The sequence below is a fragment of the Embiotoca jacksoni genome, unplaced genomic scaffold, assembly GCF_022577435.1.
Source record: "Embiotoca jacksoni isolate LCO1_2020_lvr unplaced genomic scaffold, fEmbJac1.0.p SCAF_1, whole genome shotgun sequence".
Lineage (NCBI taxonomy): Eukaryota > Metazoa > Chordata > Actinopteri > Embiotocidae > Embiotoca > Embiotoca jacksoni.
The window spans coordinates 3,367,362-3,384,495 of NW_027185229.1; the positions used below are offsets into that span (position 1 = coordinate 3,367,362).

Genomic DNA, 17,134 nt, shown 5'->3' on the forward strand with positions numbered 1-17,134 from the left:
GTTAATGCTGGCCTCCTCTGATACGTGTTATTATTGTCTGCAAATGCATCCTGTAAAGTGTCATCATCTCTCCTCAGAAAAATGTGCTTCCCGCAAACCGCCCACAGTAGCGCAGTAGAGAAGATCCTTGTGGCGTTCACAAACCCATCTGAGGTGTCGTAACTTTCAAAACTGGCTTGGTAAACATTACTTGAATCCCCTTTAAAGTGGCAGAAAATGACAGCAAGAGCAGAGTGACACATAGAAGGAGTGTTTATCAATGTGGCTGCTGTTTTATTTTAACAGATGAAGAAACAGACGAGTAAAATCCCCAACAACAGAGGACTTTACAGGAGAGGTGAAGCACGAACCTAAAAATAAAACGTCGGTAAATGTATGAATATGTTGTACAAAACTACTTTCCTCATTATGTTTAATTCTGATTACCTCACTTTGACATGCACGCGCATTTGTCGCGTGTGAGAAGCGCGGTTGCCATGGTGAAACATGTTGCGATCTCCTTGTTTCCCGACAGCACATGAAGGCATCTCCTGCGTTGCTTTACTTTACCAAGAATCCCGCAGCAGCGTCTCTAACAAAGGTCGCGTTTAAAGCTTCAGCTTAAAGCTTGTGTTTCAGTTTAGTGACTGAAATTAGACCACAGAGACGTAACGGGAGGAGTTGGTGCTGTTTTTTTTTTTATGCGCTCTTTTTATTTTATTTTTTTTGTCAGTGAAAGTAGAAGAAAAGTTCCAGCTCAGATGTTGGAAGCTGCGAGCGGATGGAGCGCAGACTGAATGGATGTAGATGAGGCACGATGCGAGCGAGCTAACGAGCTACCGAAGGTACGAGCAGGCAGCAGGGCGGCATTAGGACTCCTGGTTACTTTGATTTTTTTTTTTTTTATTTAGTGCTTTTGAAAATAAGTAACTGCCAGCTGGGGGTTGAAGTTTTTGTGAAGTGCTCGCCGCTGAAGGGAGTTACTGAACTTTTGTGAAAGTTGAAAGCTCGAGGCCCAGAAGCAGCTTGATGCAGCTGACAGGGCGGGAGGTGGAGCACACGCTGCTGCAGCACTTTTTAAAGTCCAGCTCACAAACTGTTCATCACACACTGTCTTAACTCTTAAATCTGCCCGCCCTGACTTTACATTACAGGTGTATGTTTATATGGCAGGTAACATCTCCTGAAAGGTAACACACAAATCAAAAGTGCTTTACAGAGTTCAAAATGTGTAAAGAGGCAGCAAAAGCACACAGGAGAAAAACAACAACAACAACACACTATTAGGTTATGAGTTGGGACTTTAAAGTAGTCAATATGTCTCAGGTCTTACCTTCTTCTTGCATTTTTAGTTTTTGTTTCCACATCTGGGCAGCATCAGAAGAACAGAAAGCTTCACCGTGTTCAGATTACCTGTTGGCACAACTTTAAAGGCTGAAGCAGCTGAGCTGAGAGGTTTGTACCGGGTCAGGAGATCCGGTAATGTGGCCGGACCTTTCAGTGATGTATAAAATGAATTATATGCTGAGATTTTTCAGTCCTAGTTATGACCCTGGTGGATCAGCTGAAGCTGCTGAATTAATGTTTTAGACAAAGTTCCCCCAAATTTTACTTTGAGATTGAGTCTCTGATCCTTGAGATATTTTTCAGGTGGTAAAAGGTGGATTTTATTATTAATTTAATGGGAATGCTGAAATTTAGGTCTGAAACAAGAAGTTTGGCTTTTATTCTTCCAGGACACACTGTTCAGATTACCATGCAGATAAATGCAGTATTATGGTCCTCAGAGCTTTCATCTCTTATTCATTCCTTTTTTTCTTCTTACAATAATAAGTATAGGTGTCATTGACAGTGGCAGTCATTTTTTTAATTGATGCGTCCGTTGTTCGTGAACGAGAAAAGTAAAGATATCTGACTGCACAGAGAAGCGATGAGTTTGCAACGGCACTTTAAAGAGGACGAGTCTGATCGGTGAAGCTTCGGGTGGTTGATAGATGAAAAGAGGAAGAAAAAAAAAAGAAGACCTACACAGCATCACGCAGTCACTTTTCCACTCACCAAATTTACTAAAATGTTTTAAAGCAGACATACTAGAAACTTAAACTTACTTGATATTATTTCGTCTTCAATTAGTGCAGAGCTTTTTCTTCTTCAGGCTCCCCTTCAGTTTGTGTGGGATTCCTGTTCATTGAAACATTTCTGCAGCCCACACATTCCTGAGCACTGACCTGGGGGCAAAAGGACAGAAGTGGCTTAACCCCTGCAGCTTCACTGACCTGTGGGTGCAGCAGTCATTACAGACTCCTGCTGTGCAGCTCAGCACTGCTCCAACCTGCATAACTTGGTCTTACATGGTAGAGGAGATCTTAAAAGCTTCCAGAGATATCAATCATGCCAAGTTAAACTTCAGGGAATGAGTGTAAAATGTGCAAACATGTCAATGTAATGATGATACAACCATTAAAAAAAAAGAAAAAAAAAGAAAGTGAAACCCTCCTTTGGGTCTTGGGTTTGAATATTTCAGAGTAAACATTGTACATCAGGTTAAATGGAGAGCAGATACAAAATATGGGGAACGTGTGGTTGGAGTGTTTGATTTTAATCCGCCGTTAAATCAAACACTTTTGATCACAACAATCACACAAAAAAACTCCGCAAAATCCTGGAGGACCTTTTATCTGGTTGTTTAACAGAGATGACAACAACTCTCATGATCCCACGCTGCTTCGCGACGTCAACAAACTCCGGTTTTTTTGGGGCCTGTTTTGATTGAGACCCACCTCTGCACACTTGTTCTCCTCATGGATGTATTTTTACACATCTTCATTACAGTCAATTAGAGCCTGTAGCCAATATGAAGCTTAAAGTCAGAGAGAGAGGGAGACGGGGTTGTTGTTTTTTTGGTGGCCTTTTAAAATTACAGGACTTGTAGTACATTCGTGCCACTTACTGTACAGTAATAGCACTTTTTATCGACGCCTTCTTGATTTAAGCATCATTACAGCAAAAATCTTTTGGCACCCGGTGGATGAAGCAGGGTATGAAGTAGTGAGAGGAAACGTGTGATCCCGCTGGCAGTTGTTGGCGCTACGCTGGCAGCAGTAGTCGAGCCGTGCACTTATAAAAGGACTCAAGAATATTTAAAGAATTTGTTTGGCCAGCTGCCGTGTTGCCAACACAAAGCCGGCTCTCTGTCTCTCAGGGACCTCTGGTTTATACAAATTACCCATGACATCCACCAACTGCACGGCTACCACAACACCGGACGGAGACGCCTGTGGGAACATGTTTGACTCGTCTTCACATCAAGCATTGTGGACTTGAAATCAAAGTTGTTGTCGTTGCATTATTAATACTGTCTCTTATTAGATTTTAAAATGCGTCTGGGTGTATCTCTGTTGCATTAGTATCTCCCAAGTTTCCCAACAGGTTACTATTCGTTCATGTGACTGCCCTTCCCTCATATCTGATTTTAGGTTATCAAACTTCTCAGCATGCACTTGACGGCGTTGCAGCTTCAGGCTCTTCTGCGTTGGCCTCATTTTTCAAACCCAGAAGCTACAAACACTTTTATACAGTAGATGAATGTTGGTTTTTGACATTTCCAGACTGTGATCTCCGGGGAAGTGAAATCCAAACATGTAGATTATCGCCGACATTCTTACTGGAAAGTTCATCAGGTAAAATAAAACCGTCTAATTCAACAGTCCTACAATAAATCCAACTAATTACGTTTTCTTAATTTGATTGCATTCGTCTTATACAAGTAAAAAAAAGTACTAAATTCAACTTAGTGGTAATGTTAGAGTAGTATCAGACCAATAACAGCTTGTTTAATGGCTGTCCTAAGGAGAGAACTAAAAGTCTCCCAAACTGATATCTGTATTTGTATGTGTTGTATTTCATGACATCGTTTTCTCTTCCAGCAGTGCTCACGCTGCGAGGTCTAAATGTAGAAGTCACTGAACCTAAACTTTACAGCTTTTTGCCGCTGGAGCCGCGGCTCTCTCGGTGCCGTGCCATTTGAGATGTGATCCTTTGAGTGTCTGGGAATTGCTGGACCTTTTTCTGGGTGTCTGAGCACCAACATTCCTGGAAAGCCAAAATGAATATTGAGATTCATAATGAATGCGAGCCATGCAGTTTCAGAGCAGGTGCTGCCGGATCCCTGTAAATCATGTGGACTATCCCATCGCCATGTGTTTCCCTCTTTTTTAGGGGAGGCAAAAACGGCATCCTGAAAATTGGCCTCGGTTTTGGCAGCTGGAGAAGTGTGCAGACCAAGCGGTGAAGCTTCGGGGTGCTACCTGGAAATCCAGGCGAGTAAAGTTTTAAGTTCATAGGTGGTTATCCATTTTTATCTACTTTTAAACAACCAGGAGATGGCAGTAGACCCTATTTGATCTTTTGAAGAGGCGGAGGTGAACTTTCAGTAGTTAACAGTGATTTATATCCGTCACTGTGAGAAAACAGTAGTGCTGAACTGAGAGGGAGTCATAAACGGGAAGTTATAGAGTCATTTAAAACCTGCCTGATGTTTGGCTTGATTTATATTTCATACTGCAAGCTGTCCACAAACAAATTACAAAGTCAAACAGTGACTCTTTTGTCCTTAATTTGTTTGTTTGCCCCTGAAATGATGAGAATTTATCAAATAATCTTCCGTGTAACTTTTTGGTCTGAAAATGTTAAAACCAGGGAAAATAAAATGCCCATCGCAAGTGTCCAGATATGGTGGTGATGTTTTAAAGGTGCTTGTGTGGTTCAAAAAGTCAAGTCAATCCACAACAACATTCAAGTCATACACTTGATTTAAGATCAAGAAAAGCAGGATAATTGGCACATTAATGAGGCGGAAACTAGCACATTTTTAGCATTTTAGCACAATCAGCTCATATCTTTCTTCTTCGTCAGGCTTTTGCCATACTGTGATTTATTTTTGTTATTTTTTATTATAGCAGTAATGCTTTAGTAGCGGCACACACATTTTTGTGGAGTTGCCGCCACCCACCTCTGAGTGGACTGATAAGAGGCCGAAGTGACGAATGTCTCGGTGTGTTGCTCATTGTCGTTGACACAGTTTCAGGCAGCAGATCTGAGTTATATGATACCGCTGTAAGTGCGCAGCCCTCTGTGTGCGAGGCCACTCCTCTTCAGCAGGCAGCGCCGTCTCAGTGGGCGAGTCTCTCATTCCTGCCCAGACTGCACTCACCTCGGCCTCGTTCGTTTCCACTGGAGTTGGGGAAGTTATCACTCTTTGGATTGTGACATTTTATTCTGCATTTTTTCCCCCCCCTAAAGTAAGTACATTTATCAGATATTGTCCATCTGGCAGATGTGCTGTGTGTTAGTTAGTTGTTTGGTTTTTTTACATTAATCTAATGCCCTCTGGGTGCATTACTCTGGATTAATGTAGAATAGCGTGCGTTGTGATAAATCTTTTTAATCCTCTTGTTTGAAACTATGTCAGTTTTGAAATGAATGTGTTGCCTGCCCATAACAAAGGTAGCAAAACAAATCTGTTTACGTTTTTGCAAAATATAACATAGAAAAGGAATATTTCCACACAGATAAACCATGTTTAACTTTTCATAGTGTTTAGTTGTAATGGAAAGCCATCGAACATCTACAGATCATCAAACTACTCAGTTCCCTCCCTTAAAAACTCCACTTCATGCGTACTGGAGAGGTGAGTGCAGGTCGGGAACTGAAAACTCATCATGCTGATTCCAACCTTTCAATCACAGAGTATTTGCTGCTTCTCTCCGTTGTTTATTTGTACGTGAAGCATCTTTGGGACTGGAGGTGTCCCTGGAAAAGCTTATTGAAGACGTCTGCCTCTGGGAACGTCTGCCGGCTATTTTTCAGACATTTTATTAAAGCGGAAAAAATATATTTTGTGATTAATAAGTCATTTGTTCTTTGTCTTCGCTTTTTGTCAACTTGTATTATGCTTCATTTCTTAGCAGTGGGAGTCAGAAATCGTAGATTGTGTTAACATTGCTTCCAAACGTAGCTTGGGGTTACGACATTTTTTAACTTACTTAGTTAGATACTTCTGTGCTGAATGATCTTGTTGTTGTTGTTGTTGTTGTTGTGTGCATCAGCTGTTTCGCCTTAACTCTCCTCACGCACAGCCCACAGCGAGTTATCTGTGACTTGGAGGTGTGAGGATTCACTCACAGTCATATGAGCTTTGTGCCGGATGTGTGTCATGTGCATGTTATACATTCAGGATGATACCGGGGTACGTTTTATGGATCCATGAACATTACTCGATGCCATATCTAGTAGAAATGGGTCTTGTATGTTGACATGACTTCAAACCACATCATTGTTCCTTAAAACGCCGACTGCTAGGAAGCGTTGTGTCGTTAGCTGACAGAGAAGCTCCCCTGTGAGCTGTATCACCACATTCCTGCGTTCACCTGGTTAATAATCAAACCAACGGGCCTCATCAACACTTTTTATTGGACACCAGCTGGATATGTCACTCATGCATCATTAGCCACTTATTGCCAGAAAATGAGATAATGGCAATCGTGACATCAAAGCAGGCAGTCACAGGAAACACCCTAGACTTGGCAACATGTATGTGTTCTCATGCTGTGACAGACAGATGACTACACCTGTCTGTTAGGTCAAGGAGGCGTCACACCTGAGTCACCGCTGCAACGGGTCACATGATTAAGTAATGGGCGGTCTGGGTTCATGCTGTTTTGGATTTTGACTTATTAACTACAGCTTCTCTTTGTAGACTAATGTCTGGTTATGATTAATATTGAAGTGTTTTTTAATAAAGTTTCCCTCCTTGTGACTGGACTCCTACAGGCTGTAACACTGGGACTGTTTAAAAGTCTGAATTCATCCTAGTTTGGTCTTTTGAAGCTGTGCTGACAAACAATAGCTTCACGAAATGCCAATTAAAACGATTTGGAATGTAAAAAATGTGTACTCGTTAAAAATATTATGTAAATGTGATGAATGATTTATTTTGGGAATCATGATGTTCCCAAACAGTCTTTTACTTCTTGTTTCCAATTTCAGTTTTCATTACGTAAGCAGACATTCAATTCTCTGTAATAACAATCGGATGAATTGGCCACTAAATGAAAAGAAAATACCCCTCAGTTTTGTGAAGTTCAGGTTAATATGTAAATAAAAGGTCTAAATGTGAACTCGTGCTTCACAGGACATGGTGTGAGCCCGCATTATCCTTCACCTCCACCCAAGAACTGCACCAAGAAGTCGAGCTACTGTCATGGAGGGCAATGGAGAGATCAGCGACACTGACAGCGGCATCATCCTCCATTCAGGTAAATCTTCTTTGTGTATCACTGATATTATTTTTTAATTATGTTTCAGCACAACTGTCTTAAATCATAAAACATTTCAATTAAAGGAGTGCACATTGAAGCCGTGTTTTTCCGGCACTAAATTCCCTCCCTGTGTTTTACATTCATGCCACTGCAACATGATTATTACATTTGATGATTAAGGAACATTAAACAATGTGCTTCCATTTAGTTTGTGTCAGTGCAGAACAACTTAAAGCAGCGCCGGCACGCTGGGCAGCTTTACTGAAGCGCTTCAAATAATGTGAAAACAAAAAGAGGATTTAAGAGTTAAACATTTCAGACGTTTGAAACAATTATTTATGAAAATGTTCGTTGACTATTCAGACTTGAAAGAAGCACTGAAAATTCATGCAAGGCTTCAATAGAGGTCCAAATCAAGTTCAAAACTGAGCACATCGTCCGACCCAGCTCTCAAATGAGCCCAAAGAAATAAAGTCATAGCGTCTTTGTTGGCTCTACGTCTAATGTATTTCAAACGCAATTTATTTTCAAGTAAAGATTTTGTTGTAGAGTTTGTTGTGTAAAACTGGTGGAGTTTCCCTTTAACGTCTGGATTTTATCAAGAAAAATAACTCAAAGTAATCAAAAATTTTGCTTTATTACAATTTTAACACTTGTTGCTAATAGAGATGAAATGATGAGTGATTATTCAAACTTTACCATGACAAGTAAGAAATTGTAATAAACAATGACCTATTTATGATTTTTTTTTTTTTTTTTTTTTTTTTTTAAACAAAACCTGTACAAACAGACTGCAGGCTCTCAATACTGACCGTACACTGGATGTCTTCCTCTTCCGTGATATTAAAGTGGATATCTTTGGGTTTTAGACTGCTGGTCAGTCGAAACTACTGCTGCAGTTCATCCATATTGTCTTGGCTTTTAAAAACTGCCCAGTTTTAAAGGCGATGAGCCACAATTTGCCCGACTAATCTTCATCCCTTGTAATTGCGTTGCTCTTTGTTGTATTTCTACTTCAGGCGTCACAGAAATGTATGCCTATAGACTGATCAATTGTCCCACCTGGTAACAATACCAGACAATTAACAACAAACATCACCCGTGTTGCTTTTCTACGCCCGTTAGCGCCCACTGATCTGTTCGGGCAGTGCTGACATTCCTCGCGCCCTAATTGAGCCACGTGACGTCTGCGCTATACAATGAAAAAGTGTCAGTCTGCAGAGAATAGGGGGGGTTGTGTCCATCGCAAGAGGAATTCTTCGGCCTTTTGTAATGCTGTCACACTTCTTTCCTGTCGCACCTCACATGTGTGTCGCTACCTGCAGGGACTCTGTTAGTAATCTCTGAAGGTATGTGGTGCTCAATGCCTTTTTGCCTGAAGCCACTCCCACAGCCCTGAGACTAATCTTAATATCTTTAGTCACCAAGGCTACAGATACTACCCGTCCAACACTCACACTTGTTTGTAGCTACAAAGATCCTCAGACTGATTCTGCAGTTTTGGTGTGACTTGTGAAAACAGTGGCGAAAACAAAAGGTGTATTCTTCTGTGGGATATCTCTGTTGTTTTTGGCTGCAGATGACTCCAGAGTGAGTATCGCAATGAAAGGAAAACATACTTTCTAATTAAAACTTTGGATGAGGCAATGCGACTACAGAATACTCACAAGGCAACAAAAACCAGTGAAAAACACTTCATATATTGATATACAAGACAATTGATTTAAAATAAGACATCTATAGTATTTAAGTCATTTTAATTGGGATCATCAAAGGTACATTAATAAATCCATGTTGGACTCAAATACTTTTTAAGCAGTCTCAAACATTCCTTTTCTCATACAAGATTGATTGGCTTTGTTTTAGATTAGAACTTATTACTTTATTTTCACCCACTCTTAATGCACATAAGAGTTGTCATTATAATGTATTGCAATGCAACAGTACTAGAAATGACCACAGTTGAAGCAATGTCAATAAATACTGCTTCACAAAGGCAGGAAGTGTTGCAGGGCTCCTGGAGATTCACCGGGCAGCTCTGTGTACGTGCTGTGGACGTCCATGTGCTTTGTAAGATTGGTTAATGACAGAAAATTCATCGATAAGTGTTTGTTTTTGTTTTTAATATCTATGATTGATTAGTGATTTATATTTTCTGGTCTACAACCAACTGTTATTGGCATGTCAATCATGTTAAGCACTCTGAACTACAGTGCTATATAAATAAAGTTTGATTGACTGATTGATAAGACGGTATTTAATACATCAATTAGCAAAATTGGATTTAAATGTGCCATTTTCACGTTGAAATTACATTTAATAATTAAGCTGTTCTACCATGAGGCCTTGAGTGTTGACCACTTCATCACATGATCTCAGATGAGTCCATTTGCTTCTTTCCTGTTGTGTGAAGCAGGCTCTGACAGCCCGACGACGCACACGAAGGACGTGACCACGCACACACGGGCCATGAAGCTCAAACACCAGGAGCTCCAAGACCGGCTGGAGAGCTGCAACCTGAAGCTGAAGAAGCTCTGCATCCGAGAAGCCGTAAGTTCAACGGTTTAAAATCTCACGAGGCTTCATAAAAAAAACAAAAAACATGTCAAATGAGTCACATAATTATGGTGATCTAAGTTAATTAAAGTCTTTATGAAGGTTTATTTTGACCAAGGTGTTTTTATGTGTGACTGGGCGAGCTGTTACAAAGTGATGATTCAGCACCTTTTTGTGAAGGATTAATTTGGTGGGGCAGTTTTGTGCAGGATTGTGATGACGCATTTTACTGCAGGTTAACAAAGTAACCTGCAAGACTGAACCTCCATACGTGCTCGGTGATCTCTGTGTCTTCTCTAATGTGGAGGAATTAAAAGAGACACTTCAGCTCCAGTTATTAAACACCACGTCAAGAAAAGACGGGGAGATTCTCAAGGAAGAATCGATGCTTTGATCAACAGTTTCCAAAAGAAAATGGTCAGAAATGGGGACTGCGTACACGAAGATCAAGAAAAGAGAGATACTGATTCATTTTTAAATGTGTCTCCACTGTTTTAGTTTGTTTACCTTTCCATTCTCATCCTTTCCTTTTATATACATGGTTTAGTGATATTAAATCATGCTGGCATGAGAGTTTTATACTTTTAAAAGAGGTGTCCTGGTGGATTTAAATGTTCCCATGACAACCTGAGTTTGAATCCGGCATGAGACTTAAGTCGCACATCTTTGATTTTCCTTCAGTCTGCCTCTCTCAAGTGTCTCTAAAGTATCAAGTAAAGGCTAAAACACGTAAAGTCATTTCAACACTGGACACTGACTCAGTTGCGGGCGTGTTGCTGCCGTGCGTCGCTGCTTCGGGGTAAAATCCCAGGACAGATCGTTCTTTCCTGTCTCCTGTTGGGACACGCTCAGGTGAACTAATGGGAGTCACGACACTTCTCCTCTCTCTCTCGCTCTCGCTCTCTCTCTCTCTCTCTCTCTGTGACAAAAGATGAAGTAAGCTCTTTTGCTGCAGACTTGGTTTTGTGTCTGTGTGAAGGTTTCTGTCTCTGAGTGACTCATAGTCAAGAGCGTTCATCGACAGCGCGTTGATGAAGCTCGTGTCACTGCGTCGTCCTGCTCTGCGTTTGGTTTGGAAACAGATACTCGATGCAGCGATAAAGTGAAGCCCAAAGAATGTGTTGTGAAAGGAAATCTATGCAATCGCAGAATTGGGCAACTCGTTCCCTGAACGTATACGTCTGGACATGTAGAGTCAGATACTTGAATACTTGAACGTCATTTGAAAACTGCAACAGAAACGAAACTGAATAGATTCTTTTAACTGACTGAACCGAGCCTCCATGAAACTTTTTGTCATTTTCAAATGTTGCATGGTGGACGGTTGGATATAAAAAATGTTTTCCGTGTGTAGGAGTTGACAGGCCGGCTTTCAGAGGATTACCCTCTGCTGCCAGGAGAGAAGCCTCCACAGATTCGCAGACGTGTCGGAGCTGAGTTCAAACTGGACGAGCAAAACATCCCTCGAGGAGCAGAGGTATAAAAAAACAAAAAAAGATGCAATAATGTCCTTTTAAACCACTTCGTAAACCTCAATGACATCATTTCAGGGGTCTCACTGCTGTCTCTCTCTCTCTCTCTCTCTCTCTCTCTCTCTCTCTCTCTCTGTTACACCCCGCCGTAAACCTTTACAGGACTCAAAGCTGAGTTTAGTCGACGTGGACTTGGCGCTGCAGATGAAGATATATGAAGCTGCGCGAAAGCTGTACGAGGAGGACAACCTGAGTAAGGCTGTGAGGAAGAGCCGGCTGCAGCAGTGCAAGAGAGCAGAGAAGAAACTCAAACACCTCCAAGAGTCCGCTTTCCAGCTGCAGCTGGAGCACGGCCGTTCATCGCCACTCCCTGCTTTTAATATTACACAACACGGTGAGAGACACCTGGCAGACGCCATGAAAAAAACAGCCTGACGTCAAACCCCTTTCGTAATTATCTGTGCTGCTCGAGGATTAATTGACTTTCATTTCAGAATAAAAGTAGTCAGAGTTGGGTACTTTTGCGCGTTTCCCAGATTAATAGTGATTTATCATTTCATTCTTCACATTTGAATGACATCTTTTGTTTTGTCTTCCAGATTTCTGCACATCTGATGACAGCTCTTTATCTGATTCTGTTGTGCAAGACGAAGGTACGACTCGACTTGTCTCAGTTTCTTCCAGCGATAAAGCTGTCGTTCTCCTTTCAGTCTCGTGTTGACGAGAGCACAATGCCAACGTTGTGCAGTTTAAAAGCAGAACGGCGTTCGCCACATGACCGGTTGGCCTGAAAATGAGTGAAAATGTGTAGAATGGATCTTGAGTAGCGTAGCTGTCATGATTTCAATTAGTGGAGAGTCTGTGGTGAAGATTAATGTGTAACGACACCAAATACTCGATCATATATCATTATTTCTGTTTTTCTGTTCCCAGAAGTCACAAGCCAGTCCTCCCAGCCGTCCTCAGGTCTCCCTTATCCAGCAGAGACCGATACTCCCCAGCCTCAACATGTGTCCTCACAGTCCTGTGTGGACGGCTCCTACTCGTCTCCGTCCATGACTCCACGCTCCCTGCAGCTGAACCTGAGTCAGTCTCTTCACCCGAGCCTCGACTCTCAGTTGAGTTTAACTTCCAGCCCCGTGTACGACCCTCCCCCCATCCAGCACTCCCCGTGGACTGAGTCCAGTCTTGACCAGCCGTACCAGAAGAGCAGGAAGTTACGCTCCTCCAACAGGTAATAATCCATCATGACTCATTTTCCTGTTCATCTAGTTTTTACTACTGGAAAAACAAACTTTGATTTGTGCTGTTATGTGAACAAAGCCGTGTACGCCCTCATATTATTATATTTAGTGACTCTTGGTACTTTTCTCGATGTCCTCCTCGTCTACTGTTGCACGAACCTCCTGTGTACTTCTATTACTGCTGCTGTGAGCTACTGAAAGAAGTCAGTGGTGATCAGGAATGTGCAACACTGCCATCTGCCAACAGTCGATGGGTAGAGACACACAGAGCTATAAATCTTTGTAGTTTATAACTTCAGCACACAGGTACAGTTCAGGCTTTACTACTCCAGCTTGTGAAAATGTGTTTTCTTCTTTGTCCGTGTCATGAATTTAATGTTGCGCACATTTACGAAAGTCAGTGACGACGGATTTCAGAACCATTTAGACATATTAAAACCCTTAAAGATCGAGAGTGACCCTGAACCATGCTGCTATAGACGCAGGTTACTACTTTTGGAAAATAACAAAGATGTTTTTAATGTGTTTTTTGTTATTTGATTTCCTTGTCGTGTGTTGTTTTGTTATTGTAAAGTGATTTGAGACCGTGCTGCGTGGTGATTTTTTTACACCTAAAATAAAACTGAATTAAATCATGTGCTGCCATTTTGTGTGTTTCAGTTCTCCAGCCAAATCTGAAGTGTTGCCGCCGCTGGAGGTTTGTTTAGCGCAGTCTGCTCTGCCGCACCAACTCTCCCATCTGAGGGTGAGCCGCTCCCAGTCCAACAGCACGCCCTCCACTCCGGAGATGCGTCTGCACCGACAACTCTCCCTCAGGTAGCTGCACCTCATGCACATCTGCAGTGCTTCTATTCAGAAGCTGCGTTTGAAGTTGTGCGAGGTTGTTTTTTTTGTGCCTCGTTGATATTCTTGCCGTTACCTGCACAGGCTGTCCGGTCCTGAATCTCCATTCGATAAGGACCGCGGTCGATCCAGAGGCCCGAGGAGGCGACTAACCGAGTTCTCTATCACTTTACCGGAGACTCCTCCCCCTGCGGTGAGCTATGGGAACCACGCCGGCTCTGAGGACAGCAACTCTGAACACTCGTTTGCATCTTACAACAGCTCCCTGTGTCAGGAGCTGGCCTGCGATGTGCCCAAACAGTATCAGTCTGCGTTCCCGCACTCGAGCCTGGTCGGCGGCTACGGACCTCCGGCCTTCCCGCCTACCGGCTTCTACCACTCTCCCAGGCACCTTTCCAGCCCCGGGATCCAGAAGGCCTATTACAACGAAGGCATGGTCTACCCGCTTGATATGGACATGGGAAGGAGCTACATCCCTCAGCAGGCTCCCTGCACCCCCAACAGATATGAATACTGGTATAAAGACACCGTGGTGCCCCACCAGAGACCACAGAGGCTATTACCTCCTGATGTCAGATGCATGCCTCCAATTCAGTGGGACCATCCACACTACCGCTCCGGCGGTCTCCCCCGACAGGTAGTGAACGAGCAGCTGAAGTCGTGGCACTGGCGCAGTCAGCTCAAAGGCCCCCGGTCTCGCTCTCTGGACAGACACGGAGCGGTCAGAGTGAAAAACATGGCGGCCCGGGAGGCACCCTGCTACCAGACCCAGAGGTACCACGACCAGGTGAGCACACAAAACTCTCTCTACACACAGCAGACATTTGAACATCTCACAGAGGCAGAAGCACAGGTTTGGATTATGAGATTACTGATGGCTGAATTCCATTTAGCTGCATCATTTTCAGGTTCCTTTCATGAGTGTACACCTGATAAATTTGTATTGTTGCCTGTTACACGCTAAATTGCTGGAAGAGAAATTTTTGATCAAATGGTTCTGAAATATTTTGGGGTTTTTTTAAACCTAAAAACTAATATTTGACTAGTTTAAGTGCAAAGTTGATGATTTTCACCAGAAATAAGTAAATATTGGTACTAAACAAAAGAGCACGATTGTATGCTTTGTGATCGCTGATTTTAAAACGATGAAAGCATATCTGTAGGTCAGATTGTGCTCTGAGATTTTTCTCAGTTTCTTCAGTTTATTTAGACATGTAAACATCTTCCTCCTCCGAGTTTGTGTTTTTAAATGCATGCAAATCACTGAAACGTCATAATGGAAGTCCAGTCGAGTGCAGCAGAGTTTTTATTGATGATTGAGAAGTGCTTCATTTACCATTTAACAGTGAACAAACATGTGGTTCCTGCACTCGTCATAGTGTGACAGTGAGAATAAGCTGTAGATAGATTTGGATGTCACTGAATCAACCCTTTGCCATTTTATGTCATCATATCTTAATCATGGCTTTAAAAGATTTTTGTCTGTTGCTCACCTCCAGGTTATTCCAAGAGGAACTCTCCAAAGAGCTTCGGACGGCGTTCAGGGCCGCTGGCTCTTAGAAGACGGCTCTCACTTCGTAAGCCAGGTGTGAAGAGAAGAAACCCGAGACGCTGCAACACATCCCATTAAACCAAAGTGAAGATGAAGTGTTTATGCCCATAAAGACATTTCTTTGTCCACGGAAGCTCTGATCAATCTGTTTACCTGCCGGGCTGCGTTTGAGCACTTAGAGGAGTGAGGAAACAAACTGCAGCATTTTTACTAAATAATGCAACAGAGTACAACACAAACTACGGTAAAATTGATAGCAGTGCAGTTGTATTGGATTGGAAGTGCAACTGTAATGTGTTGTTTTTGGCCACTGTCTCTCTGTGTTGTTTTGAACCACTGAACTCAATGCTTGTGAAATATTAGAAATGGAAAAGAGGATAAAAGCTACTTCTTGCCACCAAAATTTCCCACTGTAGTTAGAAAATGAGAAATTTAACTGTTTAAAAAAGGACTTTTCTCATATGAGGTTGTTAAAATGAATCTTAGATGAATTATGATTTCCAGGTAAACTGCTTTAGGTGTTTAATCATACAACGTAGTGCTGCAGTCGATGACGTTATCTGTAGCTGAAACACACTGCCCAATCATTTTGATTTGTTATATGATGTACTTCAAACAGAGAAGTTTGCTTTTCGCAGTTGATTGGAAAAGAAACTCCTTTTCAACGAGCTGTATGAAGGAAATATATCCACTGTATATTAATGTAAATTAGCAACACACCCTTATATGTAAATTGTTTCTTAATAATGTTGATTCAGTCAACAAGTTAATGAATTTGAGCTGCTTCCAGGTTCGTCCTCTTTATCGTGTACTTTTTGGAGGTAAATCGGTCTTGTTTTTATAGTTAAATGTGTCTGCGGTTCGACCGGCTAACTTGAACTACTAATGGACTTAATCAGCTAGTTGACACTAGATATTAATTCACTCGCCTGAGAGTAGCACATTGAGACAGAAGCAGGGTCTTGATGCTCGGCAGCTATTAGTGTGTCAAGTTGAAATATAAATGCTCGGAGCTTTAACTGTGTCTGTGTTGGTGTGTGAAACAGAAGATGACTTTAACCTTTCTGTTCGCACCAGTAACAATCAACATCTGAGGTGGACTTTATTCAGAAACACTACCAATATGTAAATCAACAAACAGAAGCCCACCTCTTTTAACCAAACTAAATAAAAAAACTAAAACAAGAGTTAATCACTATAATTTCAGCTACGGTGACACACTGACTGGTCTCTCACAATGATCTATTTATGTGTTAATTTATTGTGATTTGCACCATTGGACCCATGAAAAGTCAGACTTGAAATAAAAAGAGACATGGACCAGAGTTTGCGAAACAAATCCAGTGTCTAGTTTTACATTTAGCAAAAAAAAAGAAAAGACCACAATCATGTTACCTTTTGTGCCTCTTTTTTTACTGTCTTTATTATTATTATTATTATTATTATTATTATTATTATTTATCAGATAAAGTAGTTTAAGTGGACCTAATGAGTTATGTTGCTGTTTAAAAAAAAAAATAATAAAAAAAAAATCTGTGAACATGTTTTCCCTGTGGAAGTAAATAAAGAGTATTGTTTCATTTTCTTGTGATGTGCTGTTATTAAAAGGGGAAAATGTGCTTTTTAGAGCACAATAAGGTTTAATACCACCAATCACCTCTGGTACACTGTCGTTTTTACTCTCAGAGGCAGCACATAACAGCCAGTTAGTCTCTGTTAATCAACCCACTGTGTTGTGTTTGAGACGTACATCTTATATTAAACTCACATTAAATAATCATTACCACGTTCAAACAGTGTTTTCAGAAAGTGGCAGAAGTGTACGTTTATTTTCAGAGGAGGCAGCCATCTGTTCATGACAGGCTGTGAGGATTTAGGCTTTCATCCAACTCAATATCTTTTTCTCTCTCTCTCTCCCCCCTTAATATGCTATTAGTTTTGTTGATCTCAATGCATCTTTTCTCTTTTCTTTGTGACCTTCACTCTGGGTTATATCTCAAAGACGTTAAAAACAACAAGATTCTGGTCACAATGCATTTCAGATGGATTTCATGTCCCAGATATCATCATGCTGCATATACATTCAAATAGAAAAACTGTCTGTGTGCTCAAATATGACACACATTTAAAAAGTTAGATAGATGAGACTTAACTGATCTTTATAGAGAA

The 17,134-nt window shown here is 41.5% G+C and overlaps 1 protein-coding gene across 3 annotated transcripts; it reads left to right on the forward strand.

The window, feature by feature from the left end:
- The first annotated feature begins 601 nt into the window (after positions 1–601).
- On the forward strand, positions 602–16,545 carry inavab (innate immunity activator b). Of its 3 annotated transcripts, XM_069156143.1 has the most exons (11): positions 602–824; positions 4,198–4,322; positions 7,172–7,295; positions 9,715–9,848; positions 11,209–11,331; positions 11,489–11,720; positions 11,926–11,979; positions 12,260–12,560; positions 13,231–13,386; positions 13,498–14,200; positions 14,913–16,545. In XM_069156143.1, the coding sequence occupies exons 3-11, from the start codon at positions 7,241–7,243 to the stop codon at positions 15,003–15,005; spliced, it is 1,851 nt and encodes a 616-aa protein (XP_069012244.1). In that variant the 5' UTR covers positions 602–824; positions 4,198–4,322; positions 7,172–7,240; the 3' UTR covers positions 15,006–16,545. The 3 variants fall into 3 exon arrangements, with proteins under 3 accessions (XP_069012244.1, XP_069012252.1, XP_069012262.1); XM_069156151.1 differs by lacking the exon at positions 4,198–4,322; XM_069156161.1 differs by lacking the exons at positions 602–824; positions 4,198–4,322 and adding an exon at positions 5,222–5,279.
- The last annotated feature ends 589 nt before the right edge of the window (positions 16,546–17,134 follow it).

Bases quoted from the DNA above. Each gene is read 5' to 3' on its own strand.
- inavab (XM_069156143.1), top strand. From the start codon at position 7,241: ATGGAGGGCAATGGAGAGATCAGCGACACTGACAGCGGCATCATCCTC. The intron at 7,296-9,714 runs GTAAATCTTCTT...TGTGTGAAGCAG, and splicing joins CGGCATCATCCTCCATTCAG to GCTCTGACAGCCCGACGACG. The intron at 12,561-13,230 runs GTAATAATCCAT...TGTGTGTTTCAG, and splicing joins AAGTTACGCTCCTCCAACAG to TTCTCCAGCCAAATCTGAAG.